Source organism: Astyanax mexicanus, chromosome 20 (assembly GCF_023375975.1).
Source record: "Astyanax mexicanus isolate ESR-SI-001 chromosome 20, AstMex3_surface, whole genome shotgun sequence".
Classification (NCBI taxonomy): Eukaryota; Metazoa; Chordata; class Actinopteri; order Characiformes; family Acestrorhamphidae; genus Astyanax; species Astyanax mexicanus.
In genome coordinates, this window is record NC_064427.1 from 10,132,160 (window position 1) to 10,151,337 (window position 19,178).

Consider the following 19,178-nt stretch of genomic DNA (forward strand, 5'->3'; position numbering starts at 1 on the left):
GAGCTGTTTTTTTTTTTTTTGCTTACTTTTTTGTAGTTTTTACAACACATACACACATAGCCATATGTGAGAGTTTAGCCCTGAGGCCCTATTTACACATGGCATTATTGTGTCTTGGGTGCTCCAATTACATACGATTCCCAAAATTCTTTATAGGCGTCTCCTGTGTCTGCATTCCAAATCCAGATATGACAGCTACTTATAAACAAAAACATTAAAAAATTTGCAGAAAAGTCTAATGCACAATTGCTCTTTCGCATGGTAAAATAAAGCTACACCAATATGGCCTTTCACTGAAGCATAAGAAAGCTCAAAAGATTTCAGAAACAACAGTCTGTTTTATTGGAGACACTGACCTAGCTGCTACTAGTTATGATGTTGGTCATAACTAGTCCTTCATCAGTGGTTCAGTCAGTACACTATTGGCAGGGTATTTTTGGTTGGTAGACTATTTTCAGTTCAGCAGTGTCACTGAGGTGTTAAAAAAAACTCCAGCAGCACTGCTGTATCTGATCCACTCATACCGGCACAACACACACTACCACCATGCTAGCTAGTGTCACCATGCAAGTGCTGAAAATGATCCACCACCCAAATAGTAAACCTAATTTCTCATTCTGCCACGTCTGCTTTCAAGAGTTTGTTTCTTTCGAATTTGTAGTAGAATATCCAGTCAGTTCATGTTAAATGATTTGTGGTTGGATCATATTTAAAGTAAATGTAGACAGAAGTAGCTACTGCTGTCATCACTGATCATAAAGGAGCTAACTATGCTAATCCAGCATTTCAACTACTTATTTAACATGATTTACATTATAAAGAACCTGTTTTCACACACAGCACACAAAGACGTGCAGAGCTAGCTCACTTACCTAGCTAGCTAACTTATAACTACTGAGAAGAGGAGCTGCATCTGTGGTTGAAGGAGCTACATTTAAGGCATTCACCCAAACGTCAACACGTCTGCTATTACCATTCTGTGAAAATAAACTCTGTTTTAAAGCTCTGGTGAAGCGCATGAATTGGTGCTGGGAGTTTGTAGGAGGATATGTTAGTTAGCTTTAAAGCTAATCTATGTGGGCAGGGGCACAGGGTCTAGCAGGTAAACCTCACAGCTCACCCGCTTTACAGGAGCTTCAGAACCGGAAAACCGTTTCTCTGGGTTAGGATGTTCTGGTTCTGGTGTTGGTTTATCCTCTATAAAATAGTAAGAGCAGGCGTATGGGCGTTTAGTTGAATGTGTTAAATGTATTTAATGTGGAATCTGACAATAGCACTGTGTTCCAGTCCTGAGAGTTATTTATACAATATAGCTATCTAGCTAGTATAAATAGAACCAATTTTAGTAATTATATATAGTATGAATAATATAGTATAGTAAAACACAGAGAATGAGCTATTATTATTCATATTTATCTAATTCTGCTAATTTCACAGCTCCTCTTGTGTGAAGGTAGTGGATATAAGTTAAATGGAGCTCTTCAAGACCCTGATATTTTATGATGTTTAAAAAAAAAAAACACTGTTGTTCATGCTAAATTCTTATCATATTTGCTTACTGTGACACCCTGTAACCAATTTAGTATATTATATTATATTGAGTATATTCTATAACTGATTTTACACTTTTTTTTGTCACTGTGGGTGTAATCTATATTAATGGTCCCCTGCTGCACCAGACATTCTAACACAAAGGCTGTCTCCAGAAAATAAAAAAAAAACCCTCTTATCCTACTCATCCTTTCTAACCCAGAAGGAGGTGGAGGATTCAGAACACTTGCCCTCAATTGCCAACACTTCAGCTCACACTAATATTGAGCTAATGGTGGGCAGCCAATCAAAGTTTCTGCAAGCAGCCATCCTGTTGTGATAATGTGGATGTTTTAACTCCTGCTCATTGCAGAAAAAATAGTACATTTCTAAAACAATTGCCAGTTAGATAAAAGTGAAAGCCTTGTGTGTTATTTTATTTATCAAGAAGTGGTATATATATATGCCATATAACTGCCATGTGAGTGTTGGATATTTTCTAATTTATATTTCTATTAATTTATTAATATATATTTATATTTCTATACAATGTATTACAAAATAATATTAATATCAATAAATAAAATAATTAATAAAAAACGTGTTCCTCTGTGGACGTGGCTATAGTAATGTCACTGAAAAATCCCTAAAAGACTTCTTTGGCACGATACGTTAGTGCAGGGGTCAACAATTAAGTTTGGCCATGGCCAGATATTTTCCAGGCCATTACATGGCGGGCCACAAAAAAAAATCTATTTTGGAAAATGAAGTATAATGGGATGGAGTGCTACAGACTAGAAGCTCTTCAGCCCAGAGGATTATTGAATCCAATTGCAGAACAGTTGAATTCAAAGCAGGTAAACCCAAAAAGAAAGGAAATAATAAATAAAAAAACACACACCGGTCCTCACGCAGGATCGAACATATGTCATCAGGGTCACAGTCCAATACACTACTGCTGCCCCAGCTAGTGAATTGGTACCTGTGTGGGTAAATAGAACAAAAATGGGTGGGAACTAAAGTCACGCAGAGCGCGACGGAGAGACGGGAGGGATGTAACTTGAAGTGTTTAGGTAAAAAAATTCTTCTCAAAGACCAATATTTATTGTATATTTTGATGACACATTTGTCATCCTTTATGTATAATAAATTTGATCAAAAATGTTGGTAAATATTATATACAAAAAAATAACATTTGTTAAACAAATACCCTCATTCCAAACATTTGTTTATTTGGACCTCTTTAAGTATATACACACTTTCAACAATTTTCAACAAATAAAAAATAAGAAATGTCATAAATTCATTGATACTTTGAAGATTTTCAGTTTTATTTATATCTGAGTATAAAGAATGTTACCCACCACTGCCAATCTGACTGAGCATCTGATCTCAAAAACACAACAGGGAAACATATAAAACATGAACATACCCCCAGGTAATGGAGAAGAATTGGTGCCAAATTAAAAGGCAGTTACTGCAAATGGAATAAAACTAAGTTTCTTTTTCATCCCTACATCCAACCATTTTTTATTGTATGGTGATGAAATGTAAATGCCAACTTAAAAGGCAGAAGGTTGAGGACATTATGTTGATTCAACGTTAAAATATATTTTACTGTACAGGATAGTTACTGAAGTATAAAGCGCTTAGCTTAGCTGTATCAAGTGGAACAAAGGTCAGCTTTGTTACTTAAATAACTTAATTTTACGTTTTAAAACAATCTAAAACATTCAAGAAGTGTAAATTATACAAAGTACTGCTCTAAAATAAGTGTTTGTGTGCTTTTCCCCTGCTCCTGTGCCTTCTGTTGTTTGCTACAGATACAGCTAGTTAGCGTTAGCACTGTTAGCTCTGAAGCATTAGCACTGTTAGCGCCGACATTTCACAGAATTTCTCAGTGTAAAAAATGTGCAGACTAAGTTATATGTGTTGTTTCATTAACAAATAAATAATGTTCACTAGACATACTTTAAAAGTACAGCTTAACTGGAAAACAGGCTTTTTCTTTTCTGTGTTTTCTTCCCTTTTTCCCCTCAGTTTGCCCTTTCAGCTAAATTGGCGCCTAAAATGTGGCTGTAAAAATATCCATGCACCGTGACCGGAACTACTTGATCAATGTATTTGTTTGTAGCTAGAAATAATTACTCAATTAAAATAATTACTCATCAGAGAACTAAATAATTAATATTTTTAACAATATAGATTTCCCACACCAAAAAAACGAAAGCTTTGTTTTTTGCTCTATATTTTTAGGCGAAGGGACTCGATTACTGTGTGACTTGGCTGCTGAATAAGTTTTTAGCCCACCAAAAAGCGGGTTTGCCGAAGGAAAACCAGATCTGGATCGGAGTCGTCTGCTATCAGGGATGTTAACGTTTGCACACCGCATTAAATATTATTTCAACGTTGAAGCAACAACTTCAATCATATTTCATCCACATCTTAACGCTAAAGGTCGGTTGTGTGCCAGCTGGGAATTGCCTATTTCACCAACCTTAAAGGAAGAAAAGGATGGAAACAAGGAAGGATTGAATACTATTTTAAAATAGCTGGAGTAAAGAAATAGGATCTACTTTACAAATTTAGGCATACACCTTGCTAGAGACAACAATGTCATACTTTTCAGTAAATTCTTCCAAGTATAAAAAAATTACCTTCTGAACTCAGTAGGTCGAGAACAAAAGTTATATCCGCGCCCTTGTGATCACACAGAACAAGGTGAATAATTTGGTTGTAATTTCATGGTATTTCCGCAAGGAGTCGCCCTTGCTGCGGCGCTGCAGCACAGCACGTGCTCTAATAGCGCATTAGAGCGGAGTGAGAGTTCAGTAAACGAGCAGCACTGATTATATTTATTTTAAACCGCGAATTTAAATTATTTTAGATATTTATTTAGATCACATCAAGAAAGAATATGATGATAAAGATCCAACTTGTTGTAATTGTCCGTTCCACCTTAAATAGTGCACCATTTAAGGTAGAACGGACAATTACAACAGGAAGAGTAAAAGGAGGGAAAATGGGTGAACTGGACTTTGGATACACAAAGGAGTGTGCGTGTGCGCGGGTGATCAACCCACTGTGTCCAGCCCCTAGCCATGCGCGAGCACAAGGCGGAGCCAAACACACACTCACTCACTCCCTCTCTTTCTCTCTCTCTCTCCTTCTCTCTCTGTCACTCCCTCTCTCTCCCACTCTCACCCACTAGCTAACAGAGCTCCAGGCTGAGCTTCTCACACAGGCTCCTCCACTCCACTGCTCCGAGCGCGTGCACTTCTCTCTTTCCACGCCAGTGTATGTGAGTGTGTGTGTGAGCGCGTGTGTGTGTATGTGTGTGTGTGTGGAGGGGAGCGCGTGCGTGTGAGAGTGCATGCTGCTCATTCCACTTTGCCGGGAATTAAGTGGGGATGGGTTTGGAATGGCTCTCTGGGATGGAGATCTAAAGATCTGAGGAAACAGCAGAAAAGTGCAACTTCCAACCAAAAGAGGCTGAAAAAGGAAAAGAGCTGCACAGAGGAGGACAGGGGCATGATGCTGAAGAGTGCTGCAGCTGCTAGTGGTGTATAACTGGGGGAGTTCCCTGGAAACATCACTTTATACACACACATACCAGAGGTGGTTGTGTGTGTTTGGAGCCTCTTTGCTTTTTTGTTTTAGTTTATATATTTTTTAATTTGCAGTTTCTGGTTCTCTCCTGAACTTTTTTTTTACCATCTTCACTTTCTACCACTTTTTAAAACTGTGGGACCTGTCAACCCCATTCAGAGATGTAGAGCATCCAAATCCATGAAGCAACCCAACCACTTGGATCTTTTCTCTGTATTAAAGCTGGATTTTTAGGGAGGATCTCACAAATGTGGAGGCTTCACGCTTTCCAGTGACTTCACCCATCCTCTGTTTGGCTCTCTGGACGCTCCTCTCCTTGTGTGTGTCCTGCTGGAGGGTCCTGCTGGAGGGAGATGGGCACCCATGCTTTGGGATTTCTGCTGATCTTCCTGCTGGAGCGCGCACTGGTCCAGGCGGCCAACATGGAGCCCATCTACTGGAATTCCCTCAACAAGAGGTTTGTGAAGCAGAAGCATTTCCAGTGTGTCCTTATAGAATTCACATCTCATTTTTGTGGCTGTAGTAGAGCACCATGCTGACAACAATCCTCAGTGATAGCTAGCAAGGTTAAATTCAACTTTCAAACATGGTGGCGGTAGTTTCACGGTTTACAGCCAGAGATAGCCAGGTAAGGTCTAACTTCTAAATATAGTGGATTTACAATTTACAAGCTGCATTTCAAAGCCTTTGCTGCAGCAGAGTTGAGCTGCATTTATTGGTCGCTACATCAAAGACAGCTATTCTAGGTTGAAGGACATGTAGACGTTTGGAGCAATTTGAAAGACGCAACTGATGTATCCTTCGCATCCCTCAATTAACTACAGTTTAATTTGTGCAGTGAAAAAAAAGCTAATCCTTCAGAATGAACAAATTTATATTTTTTATATAATATTTTAAATAGCACACAAGTTTTGTGCCTCAGTGTCATCATGGGTGATTCACATGTGACAAAGCCTTGACTGTTGGTAACACATACGGAAAGACTGTTTCATATGTTTGTCCAACAGGCTACTGAGAAAAAAGTCTTCATAGGGCAGTTGTACCAGTGACACATTCTACAGTGACTGCAGCCTTTGGAATGCAGCTAACATGAGAGCTAGCCGGGCTAAAGTACATCCTCCAAACATGGTGGCAGTAGTTTCACACACTGTTGCTGTCTTATTTGCACCGATCACATTTTGGGACGTAAATGTTTTTACATCTTTAGGCAGAAAAGCTGGTCTGCTTCAGACAGTATAGAGTTGTAATTAATTTAATAATGTTTGTATGAATTTACCAGACTGTTTAATGACTGTTACAGTTAGTGGCACTCATCCTGGTACAGTTAACTGGGGCATAATGTATAATAAAGCAGACCAACAACTCATAGCGAGAGCTAGTCAAGCTAAAGTACGGCTTTCAAACATGGTGAAGGTAGTTACACACACTGTAACTGTATGTAACAGTGAGAGGATGTGTTTATATATATATATATATATATATATATATATATATATATATATATATATATATATATTGAAAAGCTGTGTAGACAGTGTATAACTACAAATTACAAATTAATTATACCACACTGTTTAGTGACTTTTACAGTAAATACCACTTAGTTTGGTACAATTGTTGGGGACACTGTATTCAAAAATGTGCATCAATTTCATGTTGAAACAAAATATAAATAATTAGCAATAACATTGAAAACACTGCTAAAAGAAGTGACTACAACAGGAGAGTATATACAGTACATTAAGTAGCAAGTGAACAATCAGTTCCTAATGGTTGCCTAAAGCTCATTGAGTAATGAAAATCCCATCTCATAACATAAACGACTTAAAACCGTTCATCTTTGTTGCCAAATAACACAGGACACCTTGTGGAAAAAATGTCTTGGTGGGTCAAAGCCTACACAGCCTTGGTTTTAATGCTATGGCTTTTATTGGAAGTGGGATTTTTTGGTGTTTAAACAATCAACTATGTTACTGTTACATTACTGGGGAATAATATGTTATTATGCATTAATTGTGCATTTTTACATTGCATTTTGTAACATAAATAAACAAAAAGAGCAGTTCATTATTAAATAAAAAAACACGAATTTTTAAGGTCAGGTTTTATTGTTTTTTTTTTTTGTGAGGAGGTCTTCCAAGCACATTCCTTCCTCTTCAGAGGCAGACTGAATGCATTATACTATAGAAGGTTTTTGTTTGATGCATAAGGTATGCTGCTTAGTTTGTGGTGAAAAATGCTCAGATGCAGTTCTACAAACCCATTTACCACCCTGTTCTTTTACTACAGAATGAAAAACTGGCTATTGGTAACATAACCCACATTTCAAGGAAATGAAAAAGCATAGTTTTTAGCATTGCCCTCACTCACTTCTCAAGTCTTAAGCTAAAAATGTAAGCCATTGTTCACCCTTTTCATGTGTGTTTAGCTCCAGTTTGATTCTGTTGGGGTAAGCCAATTTGTTTTTTAATAGAGCAGACATTATAATAGAGAGGAGAGATTGTATATGCTAGCACTGGCCAGCTTTTGCTTTTAGCCTAGTGTGGATGCCTGTTTGCGGTCCTGTTTTTTGCTTTGTTGGGGAGTTTGAGCTCCCCTTCTGCAAACATCAGCATAGAAAAAGCCATAGTTTCAAACCTGGTTAGTATGGCAACCCATATTTCCATATCTAGCAGAGTTTGAAGGTGATGAGCTGCTCTCCAGTATTATCAACACCACAGTACTCTTCCAAAGTTTTAGTCAGATTTGACTATTTCTCCAGCTTCGATAAGGGCATGTGCTAGTGACCAGGGCTTATGTTGGTTTCAGAAGCTTAAATATAATGGGTTAAAATTGTTACGTAACTAGGGCCCTAGGATTTCTGTGATGCAGAGATCATTCACAGAATCACGGAATTAAGAAATAATGGTGGAATTTAGACAATAACATGGAATATGGGTGGGGTAGGTAGATGTCACTCTTTCCCCACATCACTCCAAAGGGTGATGTCGCTCAGCATGAGTTGTCTGTGAGCTGATGTATCAGAACCTGAGTTCTGAGGAGGCATTGGTGTTGGGGCCTCACTAGTGATGGGGGAGTCATAATGAGTGAGTTGGATAATTGGCCTTGTAAATTGTAGTGAAAATAGGAAAAATATTAGAAATAAAATTATAAAAAAAAAATGTTTAAACAAGTCTGAAGTGTAAAGAAAAAAATCTATAATTTTTGGTTATTACTCAACCATTCCAAAGTAAATACAGTGAAAAATCCTATTTTTGTTTCATCCAGATATTGTAACCGTATCACATTCAATACATTAGGGCTGATCGGTTTAGAAAGTGAGGCAAAGCCTGGGAAAGTGACTGGACCCCCAGGTTCTCCAGCAGCCATGCAGAGTGAGCTGTTCTGCAGGCACCTGAAAAGGTCAAGTTGTTTACTCACAGCCCATCAGCCAGACCATCCCGCACCTTCTGGCCTCACACACTCACACACATACTAGCCTAAACCCGCCTTTTTTGCATTCTTATATTCCCTTGCCCGCTGATGCTCAGAAGCTTCAGATCCGCCTGTAGCTGAAGGACTCGTGCAATATTAGGTATTCAGATGTGGTGTCTTCTCCTCTGTTCTGAAGTAAATATGTGATTAGAATGATTTAGGCATACCTGCAGGTTTCAGGGCGGATTCCTCCACATCAGAGAGCGCGAGAGAGATACTGATGCATGATGGGTCAGGGGAGGCCATCACGCATGGCTGTGTTTGAGGAAGCGAGGAGCTCTTCTCTCTTTTTTTTAAACGCTTGGTAAACGAATGTAAGCGTTTGTGAGCGCAGGCTGTCTCTCTGCATCGCTCCGGGGGAAGTTGTTGTACAACTCTCCGCCTCAAATGCACATTAAAAATTTATCTTTCACAGCCTCGCTCAATATTTAATGAATCTGTTGCTAATTGGAGGCAGATAAAAGCTTGCTTAACTGGGTTAAATGTTTCGAATTAAACATTTTTAAGGAGATGGGAGAAAAAAGATAAAAAAAATAAAGATATTAAATGATTATAACTAGGGGTGGGAATCGTTTACTATCTCACGATTCGATTCGATTCCGATTTTGGGGGCCACGATTCGATTCAAAATCGATTTTTGATTCAAAACGATTTGATTTATAAAAATTTCTGCTTCTGGCTTATGAATCTTATTGAAAAAAGCCTCCAAAATATACACTGGTCCTGAAGCAGGTAATGTGTTACAAAAACAATAAAATGTGCAGGAATGTGGGTCCTCAGTGACAGAGGAATCACTGGGATATCACAATGACGTTAATGAACAATAAATAAATAATAAATAACACTGATTTATTACCAGGCTACTAGCGGTGGTGTGTAGGTGACGCTGCTGGGCTGATGTGATGATAGCACTGGAGCGCTAAAGTTCAGGAGCAGCTGCTGATTAACTAGTTAATTTAAGGTCGTTGTATTTCTTCAGAAAGGGAGCAGGAGGTGGAGAAATTAATTCATATTGTCCATTCCTTAATTCCTCTGTGATGAGGAGCTGAAATTAGCTCTGATTAGCTTATTGTTATTTTTCCGTTCCGCCTTAAATGCTGCAGCCCGCTGCCACCTGTAGCGTTATTTAAGGTGGAACTGGAAAGTTAGCTAGTTAGCTAGCTAACAGTTACTGAAACTAACTACTAGCGATCTTTTTTATGCTTGTTATGAAGCATTCTGCCATAAAACATTAAAACTACACGTTAATCTAAGGTAATATAATGCTTGTTCTGCCATCTTACCGGTGATTCTCAAACACCTACGCTCTGTGTGTGTCTGGAAGATCTCCGTTTGAAGGGACAAGCGCTATCCCCAGGGTTGCCAGGTCCAACAAAAATACCCAGCCCAAAATCAGTCTAAAACCCGCCCCTCAGAATCGATTTTGGGACATTTTAAATCGATTCTGAATCGTAGTAAATGAGAATCAAGATTCTTATGTGAATCGATTTTTTGGCACACCTCTAATTATAACTGAAGGTGGAGACCATTGACTGTAACCAGCATGGACACCACAATGTCTCTCATAGATTAAGTTATCCACAGGTCTAGCGTCTCTAGTTGTTGTCTGGTTGCAGTAGGATGTGTAGCTCCGCCTACCCCCACATGTTTCAGTGTAAAAACAAACAATTTTTCGTCCAATATGTCTTTTCTAAACCGTTTTTCCATTTCCAGTGTCTAATTCCAACAGATTTTCAACTGCTGATACTTGCACATTGTTATTTTACCCCAGAAATCAGTTATTAAAACATTGTTCTGCTGTTCTGCTGTATCATAAGGTGTGGTTACACATAGGAAGGACAGCTTTTGCTGGAACAGACTGTCTACAGGACCTCCATCATGTTCTTTCTGTAGCTGAGTTGTAGAGTAACTTGAAGCATTACACCTACTGGATGAAATGGGTAAAAATCTTCTTTTTTTCTGGTCCTTTAGGCTGCACTGCAAGATATAATTGGTCTGGGAGAAGGGGGCGGGTCTAGCAGATGAGTTGAGACTCTGGTTGCAAATTTAAAAACATAGCAGACATTTTTGGCTTTCTATAGGACAGAAGAGAATGGAAAAGTGGCCTTCAGGTTCTCTACTGTTAAAGGGTCAACTGTCTGGCTATAGGAGGAGAGATAAGGAAAGTACTACTGAACCAGAGTGTCATGCTTCCTTTATGTGCTTGTAAAATCCTAACAAACATGAAGCAACATGAAGCTAGTTAGCAAGTCTGATCCACATGATATGTATTTGGTATTTTGTTGTTGTTATTGTAAAAATGTAGAGTATGGCTTTTTAATTCATCGCAATTTAAACAGTAACACTGGGGCTAGGATATGAAAAAAAAAAAACTTATCACAATATAGTTTTTCATATCAGTCAATATCGATATGTATCGCAATAGAAATCAAAACGCTGTCACACTATTATTATTATTATTTTTTTACTTAAGTGAGAGAATAAGGGACTTATTCATTTTTTTGTTCAAATGTTATTTAGCCAGACAAATAAATGAACACTAGAACATTATATAACTGTATAAATAAAAATAAAACACTCAAATCATATATTCAAAGATCAAATGTTACAGAAAAACAAAGTAAAAACTAAATTCTTTGCTCAGTTCCAAATCAATAAAATCTCAGACAAAAAAAGTCAGTTCTTTTTTTTTTTTTTTAAATATGTCTTCAAGCAACTTTTCAGTGTAAACAAAGGAGAACATAAAATTCACTCAGTTGTGCTCAGCTTATGCTCCAAAGCAAAATAGAGAAAGACACAATAAATCCCATTTTGAAGTATTTTGTCAAAATGGAGACAAAAACGTTCCTTTTTGAAAAATAACCAGATTCGTGTGGACAGGGCCTAACTGGCCATATAACTAGCTAGCTGTTTGTCTTGTTGACAGTCAGGCTAGTCAGCTAGCTATCTGTCTAGAAAACTAATATTCCCCAAAGCTAAGGTATTTGATCAGCCCATCCACATGTATTCAGATATTTATAAAAACAGTAAAATCTGCATTGCTAAATACAAGTTTCTTTGATTTCAGCAGCTTACCATTACTATCAGGACAGTTGGACTGTGTTGTTCTGGTTCTGCAGCCAAAATAAAAAAGAAGTCTGTGGGTTTTAAAGCCTAGTTTTAGAAATGTTCCCAGGTGTAAATGAAGTACATAAGATATTACCTGTAATATCCATGTAACCCTTTGAGGCTGGATGCAGTAGAAATAGCATTTTAGCTTGTTGTAATCAGGTGTTTTTTTATCAGTGATGTTATTGTGAATTAATTAATCCAAAGTAGAGTCACTGGTATTCTCGCTCAGCTCGCCCGGAGGTGCTATTTGCCTCATTTTACTTCTGTTTCTCCACGTTTATTGCTTAAAATTCTCAAAAAGATTATTAAAACATTTCTACTATTTTAACTCTTTGCCTTGCAGTAACACTACCTAAAATGTGGTGCTTTGTTGCTGTTACACATTGTAAATACACATGACTGTCAATGACCGACTTGGGCAGTTTAGCTAACCTAGCCTAGCTAAGCTAGCTATCAGTTTAGCTGGCTATTTATAAAGCTAGCTAGCTGGTGTGTTGACAGTTTATTTTACTAGTTAACTGTCTCGTTGGCTATTTAGCAAGCTAGCTACTCGTATGGTTATTTAGATAAGCAAGATAGCTAACCTGGTTAGCTTGTGAATATTTATAATTCAACCTGTTGTTAGTCTTAAAGCAAAGTCTGTGAACATTTTAAGTAAAAATTATGTCTACCGCTGTTCACTGAGCTCTTCTTCACTTTTGAAAAGATGAGATGAACATCAGTAACAAGTCAAATCTGGTTTTGAGATTGTTTAGGTCTTGAAGAGACACTGATATGCAGCTTATAGTTGAAGAACTCTAATTCTGACAGTGTGTGAAGGCAGCATTAGAGCTGCTCTCGCGGGCAGAGGGGCGTTCAGTAAACTGTAGCTGATTAGGAGGAAGCGCTGAGGTTTGCGTAGGAAAAAAGTGGTGTTTTTGTGTGTAGTGTTTATAGATGCTTTGTTTACTCATCCAACTGCGGAGGATAGTTTGCATCCCTAACATCTCCAGCAATGAATACCACATGGCCCATATCGCAGTCTGTGTGTGTGTGTGAGTGTGTTGGCAGGTCTAGTCCCAGGTGTGTAGGTGTCGGCAGCAGTGAGCCGATTTGTCTCTTTGCTATTATCCAGGGATGTTCTTCTCTAGTGGCAGAAAGGCCTGGGCAGACACTCCAAAAGCTCTGAGGAAGCTTCTGTAATGCCATAGTTTGAGAATTCCCAAACAAACTCACATCCCAAGTGGAGCAACATGTTGAAGGCTTGCAGAAGGGATGTTCAGATCTGATCCAGTGAATCAAGTTTGTGACTGATTGAATGGATCAAAGATCTGCTTGATTAAAATAGCAATATAATGAAAAATCAAATGAGCATTTTTGAACACCGACCATTGATCCAGTCGATCAGCCAAGACATGTTTGGTATCTGACGTGTGGGTTCTTTTCTTTTAGGTGATAATATAGCTAATGTTGTGATCAGTGGAAAAACACTGTATGAATCTTCTTTACAGAGCCGAATGTTCTAGTTTTAAATGTTTAAATCAACACTATGTAGCATTATCTTAAAATCTTAAAAACAGCTTCAAAATCATGTTGATGCAATGATAAGTATATGTTGATTTTTGCTATGTAGGGCTTAGCACACTGCTAACTGCACTATGTATCTTTGGTGAACTAGGCTTATTTCTCTTTAAGTGATGGTTTGGTATCTCTAAGCTTGTCCAGAATTGCATGTATACAGTGACAGTGTTTCAGATTAGAAGTAGCTAGCTATGCCTCTGTAACTGAATCACAACAATGTGTTCTAGAATTTATACGAACGTTTGCATTTCCACCCAATAAAATAGAAGACTAAATTAGGTATGGAGCATTTCTCACATTTCAGACACAGCCAATGTTTGTGAAAAAACTCGGCTGACAACAGTCCAAGTCCAATGTTTGTCAGCAATGTTAGCCTAGCATCACGTGTTCTTATCTAAAAAAGCACACATCAGGTATGGAACCTGTAGGCATGTTTCTATAGTGTAGCAGTGTGCTTCAGAGCACAGCTATATAGAATGCTGACAGGGCGGGCCAATAAATTCCAGGTTTAATTTCAACTTTGCATGCTACTCACATACATTTACTGAAGTGTTTATTATCAAATTTTATGGTTGGTATCAGTTTAATCCCTCTTCACAAACTGGCTGTTTTCCAGCTCAAATATATGAGCTGTACAGGGCTAGTATATTAATAGTAATATTAGCTGAGCTAACTTAGCTTTAGCATTTAATGTAGTACTGTGAAAGTACATGTCATGTACACTGAGGAATCAAACTGTGGTTGGAGTTATGGAGCCCGGTAGGTGTCAGGCTTTGCATTGTGAATGCTCTTTTTTCAGCTTTAAACATTGTAAAGGCTAGCTTGATGTTAGCTAGTTTAATCTGCCTATTTTCTTCCTTAATTCTCTCTCGCTCTTATCATATTTCCTGTATCCCTCATTTCAAATAAAAAGCCCCTACAATTTTTTTAATTACAATTTATTAATGTTTCATAAGATACAAATAATTTTGTAAAAAAATAAATAAGGCCCTGCTGTTTTTAAAGAGGAAAGGTCTGCCCACATGTTTGATTGGCACTAACACTCCTGAAGCTCTAATAGCACACTGTATTAAAGCAGTGAGACAGAAGAGAGGGTTGGTGTGCTTGTCTCTGCGCCGTGATGCTTTTCCAGCTGCTTTTCTCTGAGAGATAATGGCCCACAGTGAAGTTATTGTGGTTAAAGAGAGATTTTGATAGCGGCATCAAATGGATTGTACCACTTGACCCGAGATTACAGGGGTGTCAGTGTGGGCGGATAATCCAGCCCCTCCATTAGGCCTTCATATGGAGCGCTCTGGCATCAGTCAGGCAACAAAGCCGTCTGTGAGGGGATTACACACACATACACATGCGAACACACACACGCACACACACACACTATTTCACTCTCAAAGGTTAAGGAGTTTCTCCCCCTTCGTCACTCCCCTCATTCCTCTTGTCATCCGTTCATTTTTCTGTCTTTTAGCACTCCTAGTCTTTCCTGCCCTGCTTCATTACAGCGTTTTTTTCTCTCCATCAATCGTGAAGCAGCGGTTTGTCACTCCTCGAGCGAGATAAATCACTGAAAATGGCGAAGGCTTATTATATTCACGTCTTCACTGTTTGTCTAAGAAACGTCCAATTCACATCATCTGTGCTTTCATGTTTTCCATGACATTTACTTTTCTGTGTTTTGTGCCGTGGAAAAATTGCAGTTGACAAGGGCAACAAAACGCAAGTGCCTTTCAGTTTTCGTGTTTACCATGTATTGTCCTATAACTACTGACAATAAATGATTATTGTCATTTTAAAATCATTTTATGTCAGTTATATAATGATAATATCATAGCATAAAATTACAGTTAAATCGTCTTTAACAGTATCAAACTTTAAATTTTTAAAGGTCTATTTTCATCATTTTTTAATTCATTTTAAAATGTCTAGTTGTAGTCTTGTAACGAAAGGGGAGAGCAGACGGGTAAGCAGAGCAGACGGGAGGCGGACTTATACGCGGGTAAGACAGACTTTAATAAATAACAGATAAACAAACAAACAAACAGGGGAATAACGAATATATATATGTAATTAAACAAACAAACAGGGAGTAACGTTAAACAGATAATAACAAAACAGGGCTAGGGATATATACAGGGATAAATACGAGAATAAATACAAAACAAGGAAATAAAGTGACAAACAACAGACTAGAAATAAACAATAGCAAGTAAATACAAGAAACGTGGTGTAAGCTATAACATAAACGTGGCGAGACAGACAACACGGGAAGGTGCAAAGACTGACGGATAAACATAGACAAAAGGGTACTATAAATAGTAACATGAAACACTGAACACCTGGGGAAGGGGCGGAGCTACAAATTAGACACACGTGACAGAAAACTACTGGAGAAACACACTAGGAAACGGGGAAAACACAGGGAAACATAGCAAGGACGTGACAAGTCTCTAGTCTCTAGACTGATGAGCTCTACAGTTGTTTAAGCTTTGAATTGATGTGGTATGATACCACATTTGGTTTCTTGCTTGTTGTTAAAGCATGGTGTGACAACAACCTATTCTCATAATGTTTATCCCATAATACAGAAAACCTGGTGCTTCCGCTTCCGGACACTTTATTAGGAACCCCTACCTTGTACTTCTACTCTCTTCTAATTCTCACTTCTACTTTATTAGAAATACCTACCCTACTAGGATGCTCATTCCTGGTCCTGGAGATCTATCATCCTTTTTTTAAATCTAACGCACCTGAGTTTATTTCTCATGTCCAAGAAGGCAGTAGGGTGTAGTAATAAGTCTGTTAGCAAAGTCGAAGGACAGTCTAACCAATCAGATTCATTATTTTCACCACGGGGGCGGGGCCATGACTGTAACCGGCAGAAGGGGTACCCACTATTTTCACTGCACGCCACTGCTAAAGACTGATATACTTCTGATACGTACCTGATTCCTTTGGGGAGTGGCAGTGCGTGGGCCACCCAGCTTTTGTAGCCTTTAGTGGGCTGGGGAAATGGCTGGCGCAGGGGGTTCAGTTGACCCTTATTGAAAGAAAATACTAATGTTTTGTATTATGTCTTTTGATTATATACTTATCTTTTCTGTCCTAGGATTTTAATTTCTATGATTAACCAGTTATGTAAATTGTTGATGCTATTGTATATTGGTCTGGTCGGGTTCACCCAGGGGTATATCCCTTTGGTTTAGTTTGGGGAGGATAAGCCACACGTGATTGGTCAAGATGTGTGATGGTGTCTGTGAGTCTTTACTGAGTGGGAGGGGAGGAGTGACAAACACATATAGCATAAAATATATGTTTAATAATTTTAAATGATATACAAAATCAGAGATAGGACCTTTTTTTCTGATCTATATAGGCATTTGAATTTACTTTTGTAGCACTCTATTTCTATGTTCTATTTTGAGTATTATAAATAATAAACATTGAATAAAATGTATGTTTTTACATTACTAATTCATTTTAAACCAAGTTTTAATTAGTAATCATTTTATTTAAGCAATAAAATCTGAGGAGCCACTTGGGAGATAAAAGAGCCAGCTCTTTTTAGTGAGCTGAGCCAAAAAGAACCCCCATCACTGGGATTGAAATTCCCATTGCTAATATGTGTTGAGTGTGATGTGTGGATGTGTGAGTGTGGTGGTGTAGACTGTTGATTGTGTAGAGTGTTGATTGTAAAGCGTCCTTGGGTTGCTTAAAGGTGATAACTTCATCATCACTAGAAACACCTCCTTCCTTGTTTTTCCACTTTCTGGTCAAGTTATTAGAAACCCCTACTCTATAGCTCTACTATATTGGTGTACAGTTACAGACTGTAGCTCATCTGTTTCTGCAGTAGGGCTGAAACTAATAATTATTTTGGTAGTCGACTAATCTGACGATTATTTTTTCGATTAGTTGATTAGTAAACGATTATTTTTGCTCTAAAACGATGGAAACAGCAGAACATGAGGTTTAAATGGCATTTAAATATCTGACTGTTCTTTAAACATGGAAATTACTGATATTTAGTGATTTATTTTGTAATCTGTTGTGTTTGGGCACTTTTGGAGACACAAATTAAGTCCCCCTGTTGCACTTTTGTCCCCAGCACTTTGAGTAATGCAGTACTGTTACAAATTAACAATTAGTCGACAATGAAATTTGTAATCTACAAATTTAAATAATCGACATTGTCGATTGTATCGATTAATCGTTGCATGCCCTATTCTGCAGTTTATCAACTCCTGTTACCCCATTCAATACTGATAATTTTCCAGATGTTATTGGGGTGGTGGTCCGTTCTCAGCACAGCAGTGGCAGTAACAGGGTAGTATCACCTGTATTATACCTTCCCTGCTGGTGACACCGTTCAACATTTGAATATGTCAGGCAGCGAGGAGTTTAGAGCAGCGTCAGTCTGTGAAAATGCCATCAGACACTTTCTAAAAGCATCACGTTGAGAATTGAAGCCGGTGAAGAAAAGCAGACAGGTGTAAGTTTCAGTTTCAGCTCGTGAGTCGCTGTGGGTCGGAGGTTTAAGCACGTGTGGCAGCGAGCCAAGACGTTTCTCCCGGTTTGACATGAAGCTGACGTTTCTCCCGGTTTGACATGAAGCTGAATGCTGTTGACGCTATTCCTCCAGACACATTAAACAACGCTGCTGTCTCAGCCAATGACACGCCACTTAACCGCGTATTTATGTCTACAGGCTTTTTTAATGTCTGAGCTGTTTTTAGACACAAACTGATATTTTTGACTCAAAACTGATGTTTCAGGGTCAGCGTGCATACTTACAAAAAAAGTGCTGCATTTTTTTTACTTAATGTCAGTGTGCATAATTTCTGCATCAATAAAACACACATCAAAACTGTCATCATATCATCCACTATGTCAGTGTATCATATTACTGTGCAAACCTTGCAATTATTTTTGAATCAGATCCACTCACTGGCCACTTTATTAGAAACGCTGTACACTTACCTTATGCTTCCACTCACTGGCCATTTAATTAAAAACACCTAAACCTGCTTTGTTCTTCTGATCACTTGCCACTTTATTGGAAACACCTAACACCTACTGTGTGCTTCTATTCACTGACCACTTTATCAGAAACACCTAACACCTACCTTGAGATTTAACTTACTGGCCACTTTATTAGAAACACCTAACACTTGCCTTACTTAGTGGCCACTTTATTAGAAACACCTAACATTTGCCTTACTCACTGGCCACTTTATTAGAAACACCTAACAACTTCCTTGCACTACCTCTCACTGGCCACTTTATTAGAAACACCTGATCTCTACCTTGTGCTTCCACTCACTGGCCACTTTATTAGAAACACCTAATCTCTACCTTGTGCTTCCACTCACTGGCCACTTTATTAGAAACACCTGATCTCTACCTTGTGCTTCCACTCACTGGCCACTTTATTGGAAACACCTAACACATACTTTGTGTTTCCACTCACTGGCCACTTTATTAGAAACACCTAATCTCTACCTTGTGCTTCCGATTACTTGCCACTTTATTAGAAACACCTAATCTGTACCTTGTGCTTCCACTCACTGGCCACTTTATTAGAAACACCTAATCTGTACCTTGTGCTTCCACTCACTGGCCATTTTATTAGAAACACCTAATACCTACCCTGTCCTCCCTTTCACTAGCCACTTTAAGATGTACTTACCTCCTTGTGTTTGCAGTCACTGTCCACTTTATTGGAAACACCTTTTTTCTTGAGCATCCACTGACTGGCCGCTTTAATAGAAACCCCTCTTACACACATTCACATACACTCACACAGTTTTTGTTCGGCTCGTGAAATTGCGCAGCTGTGCCTCTGTTTTTCGTGCTGCTGCTCGTGGATCGTTTGGTGAATCCTCCCCCTCTTGTCGAGC

General features: G+C 38.4%; 1 protein-coding gene across 1 annotated transcript in view; it reads left to right on the plus strand.

Moving 5' to 3' along the window:
- The first annotated feature begins 4,680 nt into the window (after window positions 1–4,680).
- The window catches only part of efnb3a (ephrin-B3a), a 97,126-nt gene continuing 82,628 nt past the window's right edge, over window positions 4,681–19,178 (plus strand). The window contains exon 1 of the mRNA XM_007236050.4: window positions 4,681–5,596. Within this exon, the coding sequence (XP_007236112.3) occupies window positions 5,493–5,596 (104 nt within the window). The 5' untranslated portion in view covers window positions 4,681–5,492. The remainder of the gene's footprint in view (window positions 5,597–19,178) is intronic.